The following is a 23,458-nucleotide window of genomic DNA, read 5'->3' as shown; positions in this document are numbered from 1 at the left end:
TTGTCCAGTTTGGAGAATGAAATACTTCAGATCTTTTCTTTAAAAAAAAAAGGAAAAAAAATGTCTCTATTAGCAAGAAATTAATTCCGTTCCAGAACAAGTTTATTCTTAAAACATGCTAAGTTCGAACTTTCCATAATGACCTTGGTCATGGTAGTGAAATCTGTGATTGGAATAAATTCAGCTCCCAAAGGGCCTTGGTGCTAACAGTCTCCTGACAGCTCCCTCTAAGAAACTTCTTTTACCTCCATTACTAATCTTGAGTTATCCGTGTCCAAGTCTTTTTTTTTCCCCTGTTTAGGAGGAGCTATGCAAAAACTCTATTTATCATTCAGAGCTTCTCTTATCTGCAGGTCCCACTTTTATTTATTTTTAATATCTTTACCAAAGAGTTGAGAAACTAATTGCCATCCCTTAAACTCGCTTGCTTGTTCCCACTGTCTACACACCATGACGATTTCCACCTGCAGGCTCCAGGCGAGCTACGCCAACTGGATGCCTCAGGGATGGAAGCCAGGGCTGGTCTCCTTTCTCCTCTGTCTTCTGGTTTACTTGCTCTACTTTTGGCTCTGTGATGTTTGAATTCCTGTTCATCTGTATCCTTATGTATCCCCAGTGGGTATTTCTATCCTTTGGAGCAGGTTAATTTTTAACCCTGTCTTGCCATGTTACTTCCACTGTCTATAACTTTGGCCTGTGCTTGGTTTCTACCAACCTTCTGCTCTAGATCAGCATCCCTAATTCTCAATCATCAACTGGCATTTGAGCCCTGGCCTGAGAGCCTGTGATGTGCAAACAAAGCACTCACAAACTTGCCCTAGGAGCGCGAGCTCTGCCTTCAAGAATTCCCGAGTCTCACCTGGGCAGGATCCACATCATTTAACATAACCACTGATGTGCAGTGATAATCCAGGACCAGTCTCCAAAAGTCTTTGACTGTGTTTGGCAAAGGATGCTGGGTGACTATAAAAGCTGAAGGCTGTTTATAGCTCTGCAAACACAAACAAGAAAGATCCAAATATACCCAGGAAAATGTGAAAGGAGGAATCTATTTAGTGCACATGGAAATGTGTGGCACAAAACACTGAACGTATTTAGTGACTGTTAAATCCTACCACTGTTGTCAACACCAAAATAAACTAAATGTAAATTTATCTGTGGAACAACAATGATAAAGTAATCTCACTTTGATATAAGGAAAACTTAACCATCTCTTACCAGTTTTTCTCTATTTCTGATAGGCAACATTGACTCCATATGTAATCATTATAATGGAGAAAATTCAGTTTAAAATTATGAATAATTAAAATCATTCTGTTTTTCTTAAAGCTTATTTGTTTGTCACTTTGTAAGTTTTGGTGTTACTTATTCCTGCCATAAAGAACACACATACTTTTTTTCAGCTCTGGAGAGCTTTGAACAAGTGTAAGTGCCCTTTTACAACATCACACCAATACAATTAAAATTTCCACATTAGCACTGAAAATATCCATTTACTCTTCCCATCAATTGAACTGCAAGAAGTAAATTGACAAACAGTAAGTAATGAGTTGTGTTTTCTTCCCATGTTAATTACTGCCTAAATTAGGAGGAAAGGGAAATGAGATAATGCTGCTTCCACATTACTCCATTTCCTTGCCATGGGGACTTAACAGCTGTTTCTTGCTCTTTGGCCAGAGAGTAACTGCAACATGCTTCTTTTATCATTACTTCTGGACCCATGGCCACTGAGAGAGCAAGAACATCCAGCTACACAAAAACACATGGAATATGAAATCAATGTTTTGTTGAAAAGAGTTTGCATCTTGAAAAAGGGTGGGAGGGACAGAGGATCAGAAGAAAAGACCTCTGAAGTGCTTGTCCTGACCTTCTCAGTGGCATCCCTGTTGGGAATACCTCCTATGTCCTTCCCAGAAAGGGAATTGCTTACGTCCATCAGGGCGGCATTGATGTAGTTGCTGCTCTCCCCGTCGATGGTGATAAGGAAGGGCAGGCAACGGTCTGGGGGCAGGATGTCCATACACCGGTTCTTCTCATGGTTCCTAGGCAAGAGTGCGATGCTGCAGTCTTCTACACGCAATGTTGGTGTCACCATGTTTAGGGTCTGTGGGACAAAAGAAAGGCGCATGACCTCTAGGTTCAGCCACACTGCCACCAATGGCAGGATTTTATGCATTTTTATGGCTTGATAATATGAACTCATGCAGGGAAAACATCACACTGTATCCCCAAAATAAAGTATGATTAGCAATGTGTCAAAAAACATAATACAACTTAAAAACCAACCTATGAATTGTATGTCTATGACTTTCCATTTAATATTCTCAAAACATAATTGAAACCACAGAAAGCAAAACCTCAAATAAGGGGGAATTACTGGAATAGGTTAAATAAAATATTATTTTTTTAAAAAGGGCACATGAGGAAGAGAACAGTTCCACAGTAGGTGTTTCTCATGGTCATTAAGTTTCCTTAGGCTGACAGCAAGATGACTCCTTCAATAACCCTAAATGCCCCATTAGATTCAGTTCTTTCCTGTGCTCTGCTTTGGTCCATAGACTGCTTTTCAGACACAGGGACCAGCGGCAGAGGCATAAGGGCCACTGTTGATCCCTGGGATTAAGTGCCATGAAACCTAACTAGAGCTGTCCATCTGGGGATCCGGGGAGCATCTAGCTTAGAGTCAGGTACACTTAGATGAAACATGTATGTGGGGAACTCAGTGAAAAATAATGGCCAGAATGAATTATTAATGTGCATTTCTATGTTTTGCCCATACCCATGGTTGGTTGCACTGTGAACAGGGGTTTAGGTGCTGGGAACTGCTTGGTGTCTGCTTAGAAAGGTAATGGTTCTGTAAGACTAACTTTGGTCCCCTCCCCTGGGAACATTTGGTGATGCCTGCACATACGTTTGGCATGTTTGGCATGGTGCTCATGTCAGAGACATCTAGAGGGTAGAACCCAGGGGTGCTCCTAAATACCCTACAGGACAACATCACAGCAAAAAATCACCCAGTCTCAAATGTCAGTAGTGCTAAGACAGAGGAAGCCTGTATTGGTTCAAGGGATCAGGAGATGACTTTGAGATACTTCTGAAAAAGCAAGGTCAGAGTCAATCACCTCTCCCTTTAGCACAACTTACCCGGAATTCCTCTTTAATTTGGCTTGAATTTGTCTGTGGGTCAAGTTTGTTCATATCATAATATAGAGACCTAACTTGGGAAGCAGGGACAGAGGTGTCTCCACACAGACAGGCTTCCAGGATGGCATCGTGAATAAATACATATTGCTCCTGAAGAAGCAGACAAAACTAGTTAGTAATGGAGAAATCAAGGTAAACAAGAGCTACAGGAGGGAAGACACTGACAGTTTTAGCTCTACATCATCGAGGTAATGGGTAAAACACATTCTGAACAGAAACAAGCTCTAAGTCTGTCTGACAGGACACTGGATTTCCCGAACATTATGTGGCATTCTACCTAATTGACCATAGGAAGGAGAGAAAAACTGGAGCTTCATGCAGGATATTACATAAATCAATGAACACTGGTGCAGACTACAGCAGGCACTGTGTTGGTATACAATGGTGACTAAGATACCTTTGTAATTCTGATGTCCTAAATTTGGAATGAGAACTTTTTTTTTTTTTTTTGGGGGTACTGGGGATTGAACTTAGGGGCACTCAATCACTGAACTATATCCCCAGCCCTATTTTATTTAGAGACAGAGTCTCATTGAGTTGCTTAGTGCCTTACTTTTGATGAGGCTAGCTTTGAACCTGCTATCCTCCTGCCTCAGCCTCCAGAGCCACTGGGATTACAGGCATGCATAACCATACCTGGCAAGTAGAATTTTATCTATCTGTGTTGGAAAGAGATTTTTCTAACCAAATAAATGAGAAAGGTCCTGGGAAAACTGACATTGCTCTGAAGACAGTTCTGAACACTGGAAACTACTTCTTTGAAAACATTTAATAATGTGATAACTATGAAAACTCTTACAAGTCCATAGCTCTTTATATGTGTACAATAAGCCTACAGTTTAAAAATGAGTCCTCTAGGGTGTAGCCCAGTGCTTGTCTAGCAAGTGTGAGGCCCTGGGTTTGATCCCTAGGCCTGCAAACAAAACATAACAAAAACTGCAAAAAAACAAATAAGCATTAAAATGGGTCCCATAGTTGACTTTCTATACAATTAACCAGTGCATCTTTACCATATTTATTATTGATCTTTAATTATATGAAATGTTAAAAAGCCTCTTATTACCATTAATTTCTATAAACATAGGATTTGAATTCTGAAAAATAGCTTACTCCTATTAATTAAAAAAGGAATTAAGAGTGAGGACATGGGTATGGCAACATGTGCTGGACTGTAAAGAATATAAAAAATAAGTTTTAATCATTATTATCTTGAAAACAAAGTATCCATAGTCTAAAGAAAAAAGTATAATATAAAAAAATCTGTGATATATTCTGTTATTTTTATGTTAACTAAAAAATGGGATTAGGTTTCCCAGTGGTTACTATAAACTATAATGCATAATTTAAACAAAAGGGATTCTTATTTATTCTTCATTCTGCTCCATGAATCACTTTCTAGGTGATGGGTTGTAATGCCTACTTAAAATGATCAAATCTTAATAAAAATAGGAATGTCCTAGGAACAAGTTGTAATTCTTCTCAAAAATGTTAATTCCTGATATACTTTGCATTTCAATTTAGAGAGTTCCTAGTTGGTACAGAGTACATCTACAAAATAGGCAAATTCCCATGATGCCAGGCTACTAGAAAGAATTTTCAGGGACAAGAGGCCACTCTTCTTCCTAGTATCCCTGGAGAAGAATAAAATGTACAGAGATTACCCTAAAGCCACTTGGTAGATGCCTAGCTATTCTCATGAGTGGTCTTGCTCTGGTTCCCAGCTAGTTTAAAAGATAGAATAAAAAGAAATGGTATTGAAACCTTGAGTGCTTGATGTAGAAACTCTACTGGGTCCCTTGACACAGAAAAATGTGTAAATTTTAGCTCATGGCTATAGATTCTGCTGCTAGGAAAAGTCCTGGTAGCAGGAAAGTCCTGGTAGCAGAATCTGACTTGAAAGCTCCTTTTTTTGTTTGTTTAAAAGAAGAACAACAAAACAGAGGAAAGAAGGCAGGGAGGGAAAAGGGCAGAGGGTGGGGGGAAGGAGGAAACAGGGATTGCCAGGTATATTGCTTTATCCCTAGAGCATTTAGAAGAAAGAGTTGGCAGGCTTTCTTTTGTCCTTGGCTGTGGGAGGTGAGGATGCAGGGGAGACACCAGGGACCAGGCTGCAGGATGGAGGGCAGGTTGCAGTACCTCTGTTTGCACCATGTTCACCCTCCGTGACCGCAGCTCCCTGACACAGTTATAGATGTCTACCACCCCTTCCCTTTCGGCCATGTCCAACATGATGTCTATGACGATGAAGCAGCCTGTCCTTCCTGCGCCAGCACTGCACAAAAAGAGGGGTTCATCAATGGAGGCAAAAGGACCATTGAGCTGCTTCTACATTAAAACATTTTTTGTTAAGGTGAAATTCACATAAAAAATTAACCACTAAAACACTTAGCACATTAAAATTGTTGTCCAACTGTTGCCTCTATCCCACTCCAAAACATACCACCCCACTTCTTCCACCCACAACCCATGGTATAACTTCTTTAAGAGGCACTGGGAGCTCTGCTTACCTGCAGTGCACCACCAATGGGCCTGCATTGGGTGGGCTCTTGGATTTGACCTGTCTGACAAATCCCAGCAGGCCGGTGGCATGGTAGGGGACCCCATGATCCGGCCAGCCAGTGAAGTGAAACTGTCTGATCTCTCGGATTTCATGAACGCCTCTCTGCATTTCCCAGTCAGCCACAACACAGAAGAGAACAAAGGAAAATAAATGATAAACTTCAAGAGCAACCAGGGGAGCACAACCCACCCCTAGGTAGCAAGCCTGGGGGCAGATAACAATGAGTTTCTGTGGAAGAAGGTCATTCTTACATTCAACACAGGTTAATCACACTTAGGAAGATGTGGGTGGGAAAGGGAGGTGGTGTTTGGGGGACATGCTAATTTATACACAAGCAACTCTAAATGAATGAATCTCTGGTTCTTTGAAATTCCTTAATAAAATATAGACTATGTTATATACTAGTTACTGAAATGCAAGACCTTTGTTTTGGATCATCTGTATCCTGGTACCTCTTTGTACCAGGTGCTCAAACAGTGCACATACACTGTACATGCTCAGAAAATGTTTTTGCTGGCACAATGAATCTACTTTCCAACCAGAGGAGCTGGGAAACTCATTTTCATTTGCAACTCTGTTTTTCTCTTTTTAATTCAGGTCAACATTTAACCCAGTCCTCAAATCACTGACAATTTTGTAATTACAGTGCTCCAAGTATTATTCAAGGCGTTAGACTGTAGAGATATGAAGACACTGTCTCCTGTTTTCAAGTGATGGTCCCAGTCTGCAGGAAGCAGGCATGTCAGCAAATGAGCCCATGGGAATCAAGAGGTGCTTTTGTATCAGTAAATTGAAGGGGGGCACTGCCTGCTACTGAACTAAAGGGAACTGAAGGAAAGATACTTTACTCTTGTTTTTCTTTTAAATTTGCTCTTGAGAGTAATTAAGCTGATTATTAGTTTTGTTTTCTAACTATGACTTGACATTTTAAGACTATGTTTTAAGGCAAAAGTGTATTTTGAAAATAAAAATTACTCTTCACACCAAGGTTACATATAAATCTGGGATCAAACTTAACTTTCTCTGTCCTCTCACTGGATAACCACTAAGTACCATCTCTGCATTTTAGTTTTATTGTACCTTAAAGGTAAACACATGCTGACCTTACCACACTCTCCATCAAGCAATTGTAGGGAATAAATAATAAGTTCAAAATTTTATGTGCTTGGGAAGACATGGAGAGGCAAACAAATACAGATTTTAAGATAAGACTTATTTATTACCAATGTGTTAATATGGCTAATAATCCACAAATGCTGAAGCTTTACTTTTCTGTGAAGATATTTTTAGTAGAATTTAAGCAGTTAGGAGTTAAACAGTCAAGGATTCACAATGCAAATCAACATTGTCATCTATTAAGTAGGTGCAGTAATATCAAAGTGATATTACTAGGTGGTTAGGAGCTCAAATTTCTTATCCCGGAAAAAGTCATAACATTTGGCTATCCTCAAAGAATCCATCAGAGACATGCAGTTGAGCCTCTGTCACCTTCCAAAGCCCTAGAGAGCTTTGCTGGCTTTATGAATGACTTGGGCAGAGTTGCTCCCAAATGCAGAATGAGCATCCCATAAACTGAGAAAGCTTACCAGTGATAAAATCTTATTTATTACAAAGGGAATAAACAGAAGATTTCAGCCTGTCCATTACCAAGCTCTGAGCCCCACCCATCATAAGAAGGGCTCATGATCTAAGTCTCATTGTCTGAGCAAGGTAAATGTCAGTTTCTGAAATGCAGAAAAACTGCTCCCAGAATAAATCTCCATCCTCTAATATGTTCATTACTGCCAACATTAGCAAAGGAAATTGCTTCTGATCCAGCTTTCATTCTTGTTCATGGACATAAGTTTTTCCTTTTGCTGTTTTGTAATACATTTGAGGAAGAAAATCATAGATGCAACCAGTGATCACAGCCTAAATACTTCCCAGCTGGATGCTAATTACATTTTTCCTTTAGTCTTCATTATAAAAGCATTAATGCTATATAAAAAGTCATTTAATATTCCATGTAATATAAATGGGAAGGGAGAACCCTTGACATACAACAATGCCTAGACCAAAGTGGATGCTTAACAAACATTTGAAGAATGACACAAATCACTAAGTGCATGTTCTGTCTTTGAGATGGGGGATCATATTCAAACTGCCGTCTGATTCCCTTAATATGAGAAAGAAAAAGCAGCCATCAGATGCAAAACAGAAATTCTTCAGTTTCAAACTGAAGAATAAGCTAATAAGCAGATATAACAATCTGCTTGTTTTGCAGAGTGGAGTCCAAATCCATTTTTCACCTTTAGGTCCCTTGTTGTAACACACTTTCAAAATAGAATGAGAATTGCAGGAAGCTAGAAGTACATCCCTAACCATTTGTTTTCTTTCCCTTTTAATGACAAAGTTTCCAACCTACAAGAAATGTTCTACAGAAGTCCAATGATTTGTTTTCTTCAAAGATTCCAATTGCCCAGTTAGAAAATCACTAACATGTCATTTTGATTTCCCCAAATGCATTCACAAGCCCTGCTTCCGTGCACCAACTCTTTTCTAGCTGTCTGATGACTAAAATAACTGGGTTTTCAGAAACATTTCTATGTGGCTGTGAATGCAGCAGAGTACAATAAGAGGTTAAAAAAAAAGGAGCAAAGAAACAAACAAACCCTTCCTTTAGCAACAGAGATGCATTTTCAGCTTATTAGAGAGCTGTCTATTGTTAAAAGAATTCCATGTTTAAGCAATGGCTTAAGAAAAAAATATTGAGGGTCTTTTATCGCTATTTTAATGCAGTTATTCATGAGTGCTCTTGCCAAGAGCCATACAAAAATCCTCCACTTCTTTTTTTCCCCCCCAATCCTGCCTAAGAAGGAAAAATTCAACATCAAAGTGTGAGGTTCAGAACCTGAAGAACTGAGTCAACCAGAACTTCACATTCTTTGAAGTCTCCAAGCTCTTGCCTGCTTATTAAAAAAGACAGGCTAAGGAAAAAAAAATGCTAAATAGTATAAGAAACATATTAAAATAAACTAGTCTTCTCAGCCTTGTGATTGTCTGACAAATTTGGATTTGCAAACCAGGAATGATAGTTCAAATTATCAGTGTAAATTATTCAATAAGCAGGTGCTACTATTTATTGAATTTTCTATAACTGGTCTTGTTGATCTAAAAAAAATGTATTTAGATGCAATGAAAATACAGAGTAGAAAGGAAGGTCAAGAGCCAAATGCCCAGCAGTCTGCTTATAACCCTGTCCTTCAAGGGGACCTGCTACTATTAAATGAGTGTAAGCAGAATAAATTCATGACAAAGTTGCTGCATCTGGTGCAGCTGTGCGTGGCTCGGTGATGGAGAAGGAGCTCTTGATCGAAGTCTGTGGGTCTCTGGAAGGCAGAGTGTTTCTCAGTCACATCACCTCCACCTTCCCCACAGCCTACCTGTGACACTTCTCTGGATGGACTGCAGTTTGCTTCACCTCCGGCCCCTCCCTATGTCAGCAAAAAGAGAGGGAATAAGGAAATTCCCTGTTACGCCCTACAGTGCTTCCCAGAGAAGAAGCCCCATCCATGCACATGGGATGAGGCAGGGTAGAACCAAAGCACAGCATTCACCAACACCAGCAACTACAAAAGGCTAGACTCAGTATGACAGTGAGCATGAAGGAATGCGCTGGTTCATGCAAGAGTGTCCTGGGTCCAAAGGGCAGTGGTCACTTAGTTTTCCAGGTAGGTTGATTATCCCTGGAAAATCATTAGTCCCTGTGGAACCATGGGCCTAAAAGAGCCATATGGAATCCTAATGGATTCCAGGAGGAGTTAGGACCTGTGTCTTAACACTGATACTAACTCACAACTGGGAAACCCAAGTGGACACTCACATGGAGGAAATTTATCAAACCTGAAGGACATTCATCAAAATCTCACAAACTGCTCTGTTAACAAAGAGAGATGAGCAGAAGAATATCAACCAGGTTAAAAAGAAAATAGACCAAAAATGTTATCTTTTGGTTTAGTTGCAAAATATAGATTGTTATGAAATGGTAATGATTTACTTTAAAGGTGGAAGTGAGCTATTATAGAATCAGAGGGCAAGATGAATCCTTGAGAAAAAAACCAGACAGAGCCTACCTGCATTCAGGTATGAACTTGTATAAATGATGCTAGATAAGGTAATGAGGCTAGTGTAGCACCACCAGAGCTTTTAGACTTACCTTTTCAACAGCAAATGTTCTGATCACATATTCTGCCAGTAGTTCTGTTTCTATTAGGGTAACTTTAATGTCTTTATATATCTCTGTGTCATCTGGCCAGTATTTGCAGCATTTGACCTTCAGAAAACACAAGAAAATTATGGGTTTATTTGTTTGTTATTTTCAGTTCCACCAGTGATGGATCATGCTATGATTTATACAATAAAATTTGTACACAAAAATAAAACTTAATCATATACTCAAGAGCAAAGTCTGTTTTTTCTTTTTTCTTCTTTCCAGAAAAAAAAATTTTGAATCATAGGAGGAATAAGATTTAGGAAAATGGTATAAACTTAACAAACTGTATATACTACAAATATCCTGGTTATAGAAACCATTCCTTTCTGGGCTGGGCTTGAAAAAATAAACCTTAATGGGAAGTTGGCAATATTTTAGCTTCTCTGCATCTGAAATTTCTTTAGGTTTCAGAAAGTGATTAACATTTTTTTTTTTTTTAAGGAAGAGTGAGCAGAAAATCAGAATTAACACTCAAGACCAGAGTTTTTTTTTTTCTGAAGAAGAAAGAAGCACTGCGGTTTTCCCTGGTTAGAACTACAGATTGATTTTAACATAAGCAAACACACACACACACACACACACACAAACACACTCAGTCTTTCCATGTTATCTGAAACCTCTAACGGGGGGGGGGGGTTTCAGGTGGAAGAAATTTTTTAGACTTGGCCCCTCCTAGAATTTATTCTTGAGTTTCATCAGCAAAAGTTTAGGATGAGCTAAGCAGGGATAAGTAGCCTCTGTTAGGCTCTGTCCTTGACCTTTTGGGCCTCTCTGAATTCCTGGAAGTTCCATCCACTTCCATCCATGGATGAATTTTTTTTTTTTTCTGTAACTCCAGCTCTATTCCTCCAAGTGCTCAACTGAGCTTTTCACTTACTTTGTGGGCCTCTTCCCTTGGAGGTCCTGCCAGCAACTCAAAGGCAAGATGTCTAAAACAGAACTCTTTGTCCCACAGTCATGGCTCTCTTGCTGACTTCTATGTTAATGCTATTATAATTTCTTCCATTACCCAAACTTGGCCAATTCCTTCTCCAAAACCCAAGTCTAGGTGAGTTGCCAAGTCTAGGAATATTTTTGAAATACCTCCCAGATATGGTTTTCAGCTTTTTATTTCCTCTGCCATTCTCAGTTCAGGCGCTAGAGTCTTCCTGCATGAATATGCTATACAAACTAGCACCAGAAAACCCTTGGCAAGAAGAATCCACTCTCTGAATTATGCTGCTCAAGGATCTCCTATTGCCAACTTCTGTGAAGCTAATTAATTCTTAACATAATTCTTCAGAATGGCATATATGGAACTTTTAGAATTTGGCCACAATTTGAATTCTCAGCCTTCTACTACTCTCCTATTTATGTTTTATGTTCAAAGACAAGTGGTTTGCCCTAAATTCCAAACATGCTCCACAATCCAAACTCTGACTCAAGCCCATTCCTCTCTTTTAAAATGTTCACCTCCCACCCAGTTCTTTCCAGTTGAAGATTTTTTTTTTCATTCTTGAAAGTGATCTCAAATGTTACCTGCTCTAAAGTCTTTTCTCCATAGAAGTGGACTCTCTTTGATTCCTTCATGAAATGAGCTTTTTTGAAGTTAGGATGACACCATTTTGAAAGATTTGATCCTTACTTATTACCAGTCAACAGACAAAAAGTGTTGCTTGCTTATTTCTGCAAACCCTGCAACACCTGGTCAATGTGTCCTGTATATACTGAATATGCAGTAGACACATAGAGCTGAATTTCATGGAGAAAGTCAGTGGATCAGTGTGGGAAATTCCTAGGAAAGTTGACACAAAGGACAATGGCCTGAGAAGAGCTTTCCCAGAAAGCTGAACACCTGTGGTGCACTAATGTTCCCAATATGACATGGTGTCAGTCGTCGTTCTAGCTGCTTCCTTAGGAGACTTTCTGGCAGTTCTAGGTTATTCTTACTACCTCTAGTTGGCCAGTTACAAATCAGATATGCTAGAAGTTAGAGATAAGTGGAGCACAAGACAAAGATGGGAGTTTTCAATTTGGAAGTCTTTTTTTTTTTTTCCTTCTTGTTATTGGGAACATTACCTGTGACTTTCTAAATGACTTATATATGGTATCTCAGAATTCAGATATTACACAGTATCTAAAATATCCCAGAGCAAGAAGGACCCATTTATTTTCCTGTAAAGAATGTATGATTGGGTATGTGTGGAGATGTCAAAGTTGACAGCAGTCATGATTTCATTTATAGAATTTCTAGCACTATACTTTTAGAATGAGAATGAACAGATATGCTTATACGGTACACACTATATTCTCTGCTGTGTTAGAATTGCTTTTTCACTTTTGTGACTTCAATTATGCAAGTGGACAGAACTAAAAATACAGTTCATGTGTGCACTTTTAAAAATAAATAACTCAATGGTACACATATTTTTTAATATATTTCTCTGGAAATTGAACAAAATCACACCCACAGCTTCCACCTACATTGTAACACAGCTAACTTACGTAATAAAAATGCCACCATCTAGGTTTATCTTCTAATCAGTGAGTTTACTAACTATAGGATGCAACAGACCTAAGATATTTTCTGTGGTTATCTGTTCTTCTACCTTAGACTTTATCCTTCCTGCCCTCAGATTTTCAATAAATATGAGCATGGGGGCAGAGGGTACCTTCAATTCCTTGCCATTAGGGAAACTAAAAGCCACCTATGAGTCCTGAGGACCAGAGTTTCCCTTTGGGATATGTTCTTCCCCAGCGACAGCTCCAAATTCCTTTGGGCAAATTTGGGACCCATCTGAAATCTGACCCTGCCACCTGCATCTGCATAAGCCCAGGCTCTAACCGGATGCAGCTGGCGCCCCTGTGTTTCCCCAAAGGCAAGGAGCGCTGAACCACAAGTTGTTGTGGGTGGCAGAGGGCTTCCTACTGGAGCGCCACTGGGCTGGGCAGGTGCAGCCTCCAAAGTGAAGTGGCAGAACCGTGAACACGCAGTCTGCCCTGAACCTCTTGGCACTGCCCGGATGCTTCAATGAGGAGGTAATTAAGGGAAAGGAAGCGTGGGGGGCTTCCTTCCAGAACAAGTACAGGGCGGTCCCCTCCTGCACAGAGGCACCTGGTGGGGCGGGCTCAGAACAGGTGGATGAGCCATTTCGGATCTGGCCCTCCCCATCTCATCTCCCAGAATATCCTGAAATGGTTTGCCACATCTGTTTTCAGCCTACTAAAAACCCTTCTAAATTGGGTTCCTTTTAGTATCTTTTTAACTGCTTGGACTTGTGTCAAGTTATTTTTCTGGAAAAAAAATTAAAAGGAAGAGAAAATATGCTTTTCTCTCTGGGTGAAAATGTCTGGAGAATCTAGGGCTTGCAGTTGCCTCCCCTCCTGTCCTGAGTCTGCATACAAAGACACTGAAACCATTGCTTTTGAGGGCGTACTGGAGCCCAGGAAACGCAGAACCGGATGCTCCTCTCTCTGATTCTGTGCCAGGCCCGGCTGCCTCCTGCAGACTGTCGCTACCTGCACAGCTTCTAAGCAGAGGCTCTGCCTCCCACGCATCCTACTCATATAAGGCAACAGCCTTCAGCCCGAAAAGCGAGGCCCTGATCAGGATCCTCTAATTACCTTGGTGCCCTAGTGCTGGTTCCATCAGGCCATCAATCAAGCAAACAGTACTGAGCCCTGCTGCCTGCTCATTACCACACTGAGGGCTGCAGGAGATGATGTGGTCCCTGCTCCAACAGGGTGATCGTTTTGGCTTTAAAATTCATAAACATGAAACAGTACAGAAAGCAGTATAGCCCCAGGATTTCAAACTTACTGAAAAAAAATTTTTTTTCCAGGAAAGTAATTTTTAACCAGCAGCCCATAGATAATCCCCATGTATGTTAAAGTGGGAGAGCTGCTAGTGGGCAGAGCTGAAGCTCCCCAGGCTGACAACACATCCTCTCGACCTTCATCGTATTTTGACATCACTACAGCTGTGGTTCTAAAATTCAGTAGGCCTCAGAATCTCTTGGAGGGATCCTCAACAAATCCAGTAGGCCTGAATTTGTGGGGCCTAAAAATTTACATTTTGAACAAGCTCCCAAGCTATGCTCTGGTCTGTGGCCCATATTGAGCAGTGAAGATTTAGACAACATCATTGGACTGCAGAGTCTGGCTGGGCCTGGGTGCAATGTTGATGGGGCCTGGGCGTCACTGGAGTTTACACAATCTCAGGTGCTCCATCTAGCAGGCAGGCAAGATTATAGTTCCTATTCAGGAGTGTTCTTCAAATAAAGCAATTCACTAATTTGCCTATACATTAGAATAATTGGGGAGGAGGGGAAGTGTATGGGAGTGTCTAAAATTCCAAAGCCCAGGCCACACACCAGGCCAAATAAATCTCAATATCTGGGGTGGGACAGAGGCATCTTCATATCCTAAAGCTCCCCAGATGAGTTTGGGAACTGGATTAAGTGATCCAGTGCAATGAAAACATTTGACCAAATGCCTGGTTCACCATAAGTGCTCAGAAAAATGTTAATTCTTAAATGATAGTTTTGTGATCTGGACCCTAGCCGATTGCAGGAATTCAGGGAGCACAGAACCCAGTGAGGGCCTGGATAAGTGAAGAGAAGGGAAGTGCTGAGCATTGGCATTATGTGGGGGTTTATGACGAGGGAGGGGAGCAAAGGAAAATCCCATGCTTCTGTTATTCCTCTTTTCTGCAAACCTTACTCCACAGAAATCAGACTCAGGAGAGACATTGGCATGTACATTCTCCTATTAGTGTGGTTTGATGAACTCCTCAAAGAAATTAGGAAGTAGTGTCTGTGTTTGAGGAGATTCAAACCAAACAGCTAGAATCACAGAGACAGTTTCCAGACCCTCATTTTCAAGGTCATTGCAACTCCCATGCACAGAGCCTCTCCTGCTTTGAGTTAGATGCACTAAATCGCTGCATTCTCACAGATGTGGCCTTACTCAGGGTAATAAACTGTACGGTGACAGAGCAGAGGTGGAAGCCAGGTCTGACCCCAGCTGCAGGACTATGTGGGAGGCTGGAACTCAAGGCCCAAAATGCTTTCTTTGGTCTTGTTAGGAGGTTTTGGCTTCAAGAACGGATACAAAGTAAGAAGTGTGGAATGAATTGGGTGGGTTGGGAGGAACAGGGTACATACTTTGAAATTTTTAGTTTTGTCCCTGATTGCAAGCTGTTAACCTCTAGTGATGGTCCTACAGAGCCTGAGGCAGAACTGAAGGTCTGTTCATGTGCACTGTGCATGGGCACAAGGACTTATTTTGCTAAGAAACCCATGATTAAAAAGGCTTAATAATGGTTAGCTCTTAAGTTGGGGGCACCATAGAGTGATCTGACTAAAAACAATTTTAAAAGGATAGAAGGGAGAGAAAAGAAAGCCTGTTATAAGTTTTGATTTGTCAAGAGTTTTCAACAGACTTTTTTTTTTGTCTTTGAAAGAGACATCCAAAGAGAGAGTGACTACACTTCTATTAATAGTGTGTTCAGCCTACAGAGTGCAGCTTTGACAGAGATATTGGATGGAGCAAAATCACTGCTATGAAGCACATTACCAAACAACCCCAGCCAAGAGCAACTGCCAGCTCTGTTTCCAAAGAACAGGTTCATTGTCTTTCTTTTTTTTAAATGAAAGTTTTATAGGAATAAAAGAATTTTCTATCTAAATATCCCCAAATACAGATTGCTTCAGTCTTGTGTGATGGGAGTAAGATGGATAGTGGGTTTGCTTTTGTTTGTGTCACTTGCTATTTTAGCCAGATTTCTGTCACTGTAATGACTAACTTATAAAGAGGAAAGGTTTATTATTTCAACTTATTTTCAGAAGTTTTAGTCCTCTTTAGGTTGCTTGTCCCTGTGGAGGCGAGGCATGGCATACCATGGCAAGAGTATATGCATGATGGAGGAGGCGGCCTGTGGGTCAGGAAGCAAAGTTGGAGGAAGATGTTGAGGTCCTGGTATCTCCTTCTAGGGCCAGCCCCCACTAGCCCAACTTCCTTCCACTAGCCCCTACCTCACCTCCCCAAAGCACCATGGACTGGTCACTACAACTTTAATAATGGGACTTTGAAGGGCATTTGACATTCCAAACTATAGCACTTACATTTAAGCAAGTGATATACACCCTCTGAGCTTCTGTTTCCTCAAGTATCATGGGGGATAAGATCATTGCTTTGCTAGGGAGGGGGTGGTGATTAAATGAGATTATGTCTATACAAAGTTGTTGTGTGAGGGCCTGGCTTTATTGTAGTGTTCACAGTTTCTTCCTTCTAGGCCTACTTCATTTGGCTGGGATTGGGGGTCCTTTGGGCATTTTGAAGACTTTTAAGCATTATCTTACAAACCACATAAGAAATGTGTCTTGTTCCTTTTCTCTTTTAGCTCATTTGGATGGAAACTTATCCAGAAAGGAGAACACTGAAATGGCAGCTAAAGTTTTAGAGACATACTCATTCAGTTTGTTTGATCCCCACCTATTCAAGAGATTTGGCTTTGGCATTTATCCATTCCCTAAATATAAGGCCTCTTGGCAAAAGAGGGGAGATTTGCCATCATCAGGTGCAGCAAAAAGAATGTCATGTATTCTAAAGATTATTCTTGAAATAAGTGTTTTAGAAATCTTCTGAGCAATTATGTCATTATTACAATACAAATACGGGCCCCAAGATACATCTGAAGGGACACTACTTCTTAGAGTATATAGTGCTTCTTTTCTCTCATTGTCAGTCTTCACATGTCTCAGGGCCATAGTTTAAATCTATGACCTTGTGCAAGTCCCAGGACTTTCTGGCTCTCTTTTCTTATATGCCAAAGATTGTGGATCACATATTGGGTGAAATGATTCTGGCTCCTAAAGTTACTGGACTACATGCCCCCTCATACAAACTATGTGGCAAATTATTATCCTTTTTTTTTTTTTACATATATTTAACTCAAAACTGGGAGAGACTGAAGAGAGAAGATGAAGATTTTAGCACTGTGGCTGAAGTTTGGCAAAGCTTGGGTCTCAGGTCTCTAGATTATCCTGCCAGTCATTTAGACAACCCAGAAGCCCTCGACAAGCAGAACCCCATCTAGGGACTGCTGGGGATGCGGAGAAATGAGATACAGTTCTCACACTCCTGAAGAGAGATGTGTAAACATAAAACCTAATTCAAGGTAAAATGAGAGGAAATGGGGAAAAAATATCCTGCATTCAAGAAGGACATTTACTGCTAAGAATAGGCTATACCCTGCAGTGTGCAAAGCAGGGGGCAGACTGACTTTCATGTGTTCCTGTGAGCAGAACAGAGAAGGGCTATTGCAGCTCTGAGACCATTCCATATTGTGACCAATGATGGTGCCAAGAAACTACAGCTGTGTGCTGCCTGAGCAGGTAGGAGTGTGGCTGGTGCTATAAACACTCTCAGGCTGCGATGAATTCATCCCAGGTGATGTGTCCATCTGCCACACACAGTCCCCCCCTCCTTAGGCACTTAACAGACACATAGGCAGGTGACTGCCTGCATGCATCCCCAAGACTATGGCGGACAAAAGTCAAGATGGCAGAGTAAAAAGATACAGGACCAAAGTTCAGTCTGGTCAAACTGCAAATAGATAAGAAATCAGACCCAGATGGAAATCAGGATTTTCCAGGATGGGCCAGCTGTGGTAGCACAGTGAGAGCATCTGCAGAAGACAAGTGACAAGGCTTGACAATGGTGACTCTGAGGCAGATCTCAGGCATAGTGACTCCAAGGGCTCAGAGAGAAATGTTAAAAGAGCTGATCTGCACACAGCTCACAGTTACCTGGAGAGTCCACAGAGCATGTTCCGAGAAACACATGTTATTCTGACCTGCAAATTTGCTTTGATCCTATAATATCCCATCACTGTGGCAATATGAGAGATACCTGGCACAAATGTGTCAGATGAATTATAGCACATCAAGAATCATCTCCAAAGTCTGATTTGGAATTCATCAATATTTGAAAAAATAAGAATTTTGCCTTTTTTCTTTTATAAAGGGACCTATGGATTAGGCTGCATTACCAATAACATTGTACAAAAGGGTAGGTTGAATGTAGGTATATTTCTGTCAAATAGAAATTTCTGTCACATTATAATGAATCTATTAAATGTATAGTTATATATATTAAATTAAAGTTAGTTTATCCCAGAAAGAAGAAATCAAGGGAAAGGGAGTACCAAGTGGAAATTTCCCTTCTATGAAATAAGTTGTATTAAACCAGCTTACATGTTCTCTTGTAATTATTTTTTCACTCCTCTCCAAATATTCACTGAGTGTTTTTGATGTGTCCAGCCTTTTGGAATTCATGAAGGAACTCACCTGGCCCCTGCTCACAGAAGCCTGTGGTCAGGCAGCGGGGGCAAAGGTGTCTTGCTCCTTCCCAGATAAAACTGGTCCATAATCAGATTGTAAATGTCTTGAAAGTGCTTCTCTTCTGTTTTCTGACTAAAGCAGTTGACAGGTCACATAACAGAACCATATGTTGCTTACGGGGATACATTCTGAGAAATGCTTAGAAGATTTTATCACTGCATGAACATCCTGGAGTGGACCAGCACACACTGGGATGGCAGAGGCTGCTGCATGCCTAGGCTCTATCATGGAGCCTATTGCTCCTAGGCCACAAGTCTGTGACTGCTTTAGACAATTGTATCAAAATGATAACTACGTGTGTCTTTAAACATGTCTGAATATAGAAAAAGAATAGCAAAAATACTTGGTGATAGGAATTTTCCAGATCCATTATAATATTATGGGAGGAATGCGGTTTCCTAGGTCTGAAACACTGTTGTTGAGGTACACAACTGCACCAGCATGTTAACTGGGTGCATGCATGCCAGGGAGAAGACCCAGCAGGAGAGATGAACAAAGACCCCATGGGTTCTGGGTTTCTAACACTGACAACAATAGACATGGGAGGTGTGAGGAAAAGATATGAGATCAATCCTGTCTTCCCCACTGGAAATTTAATTCACTGTGACCACTCATACAGAATTCAGAAAGACAAATAGAAGTTTGTACTTGGAGTAGACAGAAGTTTGCTGTTCCCAATAAGGTAAAGGGCATTTCTGAAGCTAAGGTAAGGCTATGTGATGACAGGAGTATGTGTGTGAGTGTGTGTGTGTGTGTGTGTGTGTGTGTAGGTGTGTCTTATGCACACATTTGGAAAGAATCTTTTATCAGCTCCTGGGAATGTGAAAGTTGCAAAAGAGATCTGTTCTGGTTTCCCCATAAGCAAATATGAGGGAGGGGAAGATCTAGCTTCAAACAAAAATGTAAATATGTAACTATATTTATGTATACATTTATTTGCAAGAGTATCATCAGAACAAAGTTGACAGAAGTTGGTGAAAACATTACAATATGAAGTTTTATATAGGAAACCTCATTACTTCAAGTTGTAAAATGTAGTACTTAGTTTTAAAATACTTACTAAACTTTTGATAACAATGAAGAATAAAACCATGTGGTTTTCTCCTTGCTTTACTCTGGGATTGTCTATTTCCCTTTAGTCTCACATTTTTCAAAATCACCAGACAATTTGTTTTGCAATTGTATTTGTTCATACATTTCCTATAAAGGTTTGCCTATCAAAAGTAAGCACATCTGATAACCAAATTGGATCAATGGACATGAAGTGGCCATTCTCTAAGGATTGGATCTTTTAGGAAAAGTAACTATTTCTGGGAGCAGGGAGATCATCTAGGAGATCTCCCTAGATGCAAAGCTCTCACTTGCAGATCCACAGGAAACAACAAGATGTACATAATATCTTTATTAAATGATTGCAAGAGTTCTCCAAAGGAGCCACATACTCTCCCAGGACTTCTTTCCTACCACAAGCAGGAAAAACACACAGTACTGCTGATTCTTGGGTAAAGGAATGGAAATGTGCTTGGGAGGTAAGTTTAATTTATTGTGCCAGTTGATAAATCAGTGGCTTGATATGAGCAATATGGAGAACTTCTGGAAAGAATGTATTCTCTCAAAATCAGTTTACTTTTGTCAGATTAGATTGTTTTCAAAAGAAGATCTATAAATTCTTAAAGAAGAGATAGAACATCTTTTATGGACTGCATAAATTAAAATTTAGGTCAATCACTGACAGAACTTATCTCAATGGTACCTAATCTTACTGTAACATTCTCTTCCAGGTTTTCTACAAAATTCACTTTTAGCAGAAGCAGAAATGGATGGCCCTTCCCAAGGAAGTGACATTGCCTACATCTTTGTACTGAATCATTTCCTTTTAAAAATCCAGACTCCCTATTTGTCTTCTATTGATGGTTCTCAGATGAACACAGTGAGCACTGTGGGGTTCTGGAAGCCATGTGGATTAATGCACATTTGGAGGCAGATGTATCTGTTAGCCAAATGGATCTCTTAACCAGAATGAAAAAAAGAAAAAAGAACTATTCTTCATATAACATGAAACCTTAGAGTTCCTTTAGTGAGTTTGCCTTCAAGGATGTGAAATTAAAGTTCAGAGGTAAGAACTGGCTGGTTCACATTCATCTGGACATTCTCAGAATCCTGATTCAAAGAGTCACAGCCTGTCCCTCCCCAGTTCCATGAGGACTTTGGTTGTCACCTGTCACAGGTTTCCAGTCCACCAGATCCTGCTGTTAGCAGCATCAGACTTGTTTAGATCTTTCCCTTCTTCATCCTCTCGCCTAGAGAAGAGAAGGCTAGCTCCTTGCCCGGAGTCCCTGACTCTCCCTACAACAGGTCTTTCCCCAGTTCCTCCAGGGTCTCAGTCATGGCCTTGCTCCTTTTTTCACCTGGAAAACTGATGTTCTCAGGAGCGTGTGCCATCCCACATTTGTCATTTATGTTTTCATTCCATTTACTGAAGTGCATCTGCAACTGCCTCTCTGTGGGCTCAGAGGAGGAGATGCCATCCCCTGTAAGGCTGAACTGATCTGTGCTCTGGCTGGCTCCCTCCTGCCTCCTTGCAGACAGTCTGCATCAGCTGTGCACTTTCCAGGATTTCCAATCTTTCCCTCGCTCCTAATTCTTTCCTTTAACATGTTTTCAGAGGTCTTTCACCTCACGGATATCCTGATATTTGGCTACCTGCTGTCCCAGGCACTATGTTTGCTGGGAACATGAACTTGAAAACCCCTCCAGCCTCGACTCCAGGTCTAGATGACACACCTCTTTTATGAACTACCACAGTACTCTGCAAAACCTTTATCACAGCATTCAATCACTTTGTCTGGCTCCCTGTTCCTGTGCACTAGCACACACTTCATTTTTGCTTGCAGCCACAGCGTTTTTTGAGTATTCACCCTGACTGGGAAATATATGTGCTTGTTCACCAATGGAATTTCCTCCTATCTTGTCTGTGATTTTTTTTTAAAGAGAGAGTGAGAGAGAGAGAGAGAATTTTAATATTTATTTTTTAGTATTTGGTGGACACAACATCTTTGTTTGTATGAGGTGCTGAGGATCGAACCCGTGCCACATGCATGCCAGGCGAGCACGCTACCACTTGAGCCACATCCCCAGCCCTCTTATCTGTGATTTTCTTCTGCCACTTCTCCCCTTGTTATTTTAATTTCTGATTGCAGTTTCTTCGTCTTTTCAGCCCCCCAGTTATGTTTATGTCTACCTGCTATGGTATGAATATGGTTCATATGGACAAACTCTCCCCTGAAATGACACAAGAATTCAATCTCCAATATTTTATATTAATGGCATTAAGAAGGTGGAAACTTAATCCCATTATAGAGTTTAGTGGTTTGGAAAGTGATTAGAGAGATTAGATGATTGGGATAGAGGTCCCATGATTGAATTCCAAGTGGCTTTATAAAGAGAAGGAAAAAGGTGGACACAGAGATACTCAGGTGTTCCCATGATGTGATGCCTCTAATAGGGACCCTTACAAAAGCCTGCATAATGCTGTTTCAACTTCCAGCTTCCAAAACTGTGGGCTAAATTAACTTCTTTTCTTTAAAAAGTAGCCTTCCTCAAGTATTTCCTTATTGTAATGAAAAAAAAAATGACCAACATACTTACTAGATCACTAAACACACACACACACACACACACACACACACACACACACACACACCCTGAGCACTATAATCACTGTCTTGACCCAGCTTCCCCTTCTAGGTGTTGCTCTGTTTCTCTTTGATTTACCTCTCTAACATGAAGTTATGATTGTGTCTTTACTACATATTTCACCACTCTTCCACTGCCATTGGGTTCCTGTTCTGTCACACAGTGGAAATCCAATAAGTGCCAGAAACTTAATAGAGAGGCACTTGTGGACTTGTGAAGAGAGCCTGGACTCTGAAGCTGGACAAGATCTAAGTTCTTGCTCTGTGCCCTTGGCCAGATGATTTTTAGATTAATAAGCCTCAGTATCTCTATTTTATAAACAGAAATCTTTAATATGGACTTAGGGTAGTTGAGCTAAGAGAAATAAAGCTTGTGAAAGCATTTGTGGGAGGCCTGGATGAACATTTTTTATCATGTACCATCTTCTCTTTCTCTCTACGTGCCTGGTATCTGTAACCCACTCACTCCTCTGCTTAGAATTGAGACCCAATTCTTTCCCTCTGCCCTGATTGGCCCCAGATGACATTCTTACTGCTCTCCTTGTCTCAAGTCCTTTGTTGTCTCAATGGTACCTAATCTTACTGTAACATTCTCAAGGTGGCTCTGGCTCTCACTAGGCTCTATAATCTTTCTTGGTCTGTTTCTTGGATTGTGCCTCATTTTTTTCATCTTGATACCCATCCCCATTATGTGCAAAGCCTAGCACAGAGCAGAAAATAAAAAGTGAATCTCCAGGTTTACAGTTGATTTCTGTCTTCAGCTCACATCTCTCTCCTGAGCTTTCTGGAAAGCCCACATTTGTTCCTTACTCAGCACATGGCCACAATGAATCACGGTACCTTTTCCTTAAACGTGCTGTTCTTTTCTGGGGGATGGGAAGAATCAAGAAAGGTTTCTTCCTTAGAAAGAGAAGTATTTTAAATTAGTATTATAAGAAGGATTACATTTAAATAGGCAGAGGAAAGAAGGTCAGGTCTTTGCACAGACCAAGACAAAAGCCACTAGTCACATGTGGCTATGGAAATCAAAATTAAAAGATACTATATGAACCTAAGAATTCAATTTTGCAGTCACAATAGCCACATTTCAAATGCCCAATATCCCCCTATGGCTTGGGGCTCTAGATAGGACAGTGCCAATGCAGAACACTCCCATTATTATGAAAGGTTCTCTTGGTTAGCTCTACTGTACACAAGCAGACTGCACTGAAGGCAAGAGAAACACAGTGTGGGGCATGTTTTTTAGAAAATGTCAAATACTTGGTGTGTCAGTCAGTTTCCTGTTTCTGTAACAAAACACTGGGCATAATCACCTTAAAACATGAATATTTTCTTCTGGACCATAGTTTTGGAGGTATTAGTC

General features: G+C 40.6%; 1 protein-coding gene across 5 annotated transcripts in view; it reads right to left on the bottom strand.

Moving 5' to 3' along the window:
* Ptprm (protein tyrosine phosphatase receptor type M) overlaps nt 1-23,458 on the bottom strand; it is an 825,932-nt gene that overhangs the window by 32,112 nt on the left and 770,362 nt on the right. For 3 of the 5 annotated variants that reach the window (XM_076837052.2, XM_076837053.2, XM_076837056.2), the window contains 7 exons: nt 9,960-10,076; nt 9,187-9,237; nt 5,712-5,866; nt 5,341-5,476; nt 3,145-3,294; nt 1,931-2,104; nt 860-991 (listed from right to left, as the gene is read on the bottom strand). In XM_076837052.2, the coding sequence (XP_076693167.1) occupies nt 860-991; nt 1,931-2,104; nt 3,145-3,294; nt 5,341-5,476; nt 5,712-5,866; nt 9,187-9,237; nt 9,960-10,076 (915 nt within the window). The remainder of the gene's footprint in view (nt 1-859; nt 992-1,930; nt 2,105-3,144; nt 3,295-5,340; nt 5,477-5,711; nt 5,867-9,186; nt 9,238-9,959; nt 10,077-23,458) is intronic. The other 2 variants (XM_076837055.2, XM_076837057.2) reach the window with 1 other exon arrangement.

Source organism: Callospermophilus lateralis, chromosome 17, assembly GCF_048772815.1.
Source record: "Callospermophilus lateralis isolate mCalLat2 chromosome 17, mCalLat2.hap1, whole genome shotgun sequence".
In the NCBI taxonomy this organism is placed as follows: domain Eukaryota; kingdom Metazoa; phylum Chordata; class Mammalia; order Rodentia; family Sciuridae; genus Callospermophilus; species Callospermophilus lateralis.
Note: the sequence above shows the minus strand (reverse complement) of the source record. Positions and strands in the feature narration are given on the sequence as shown.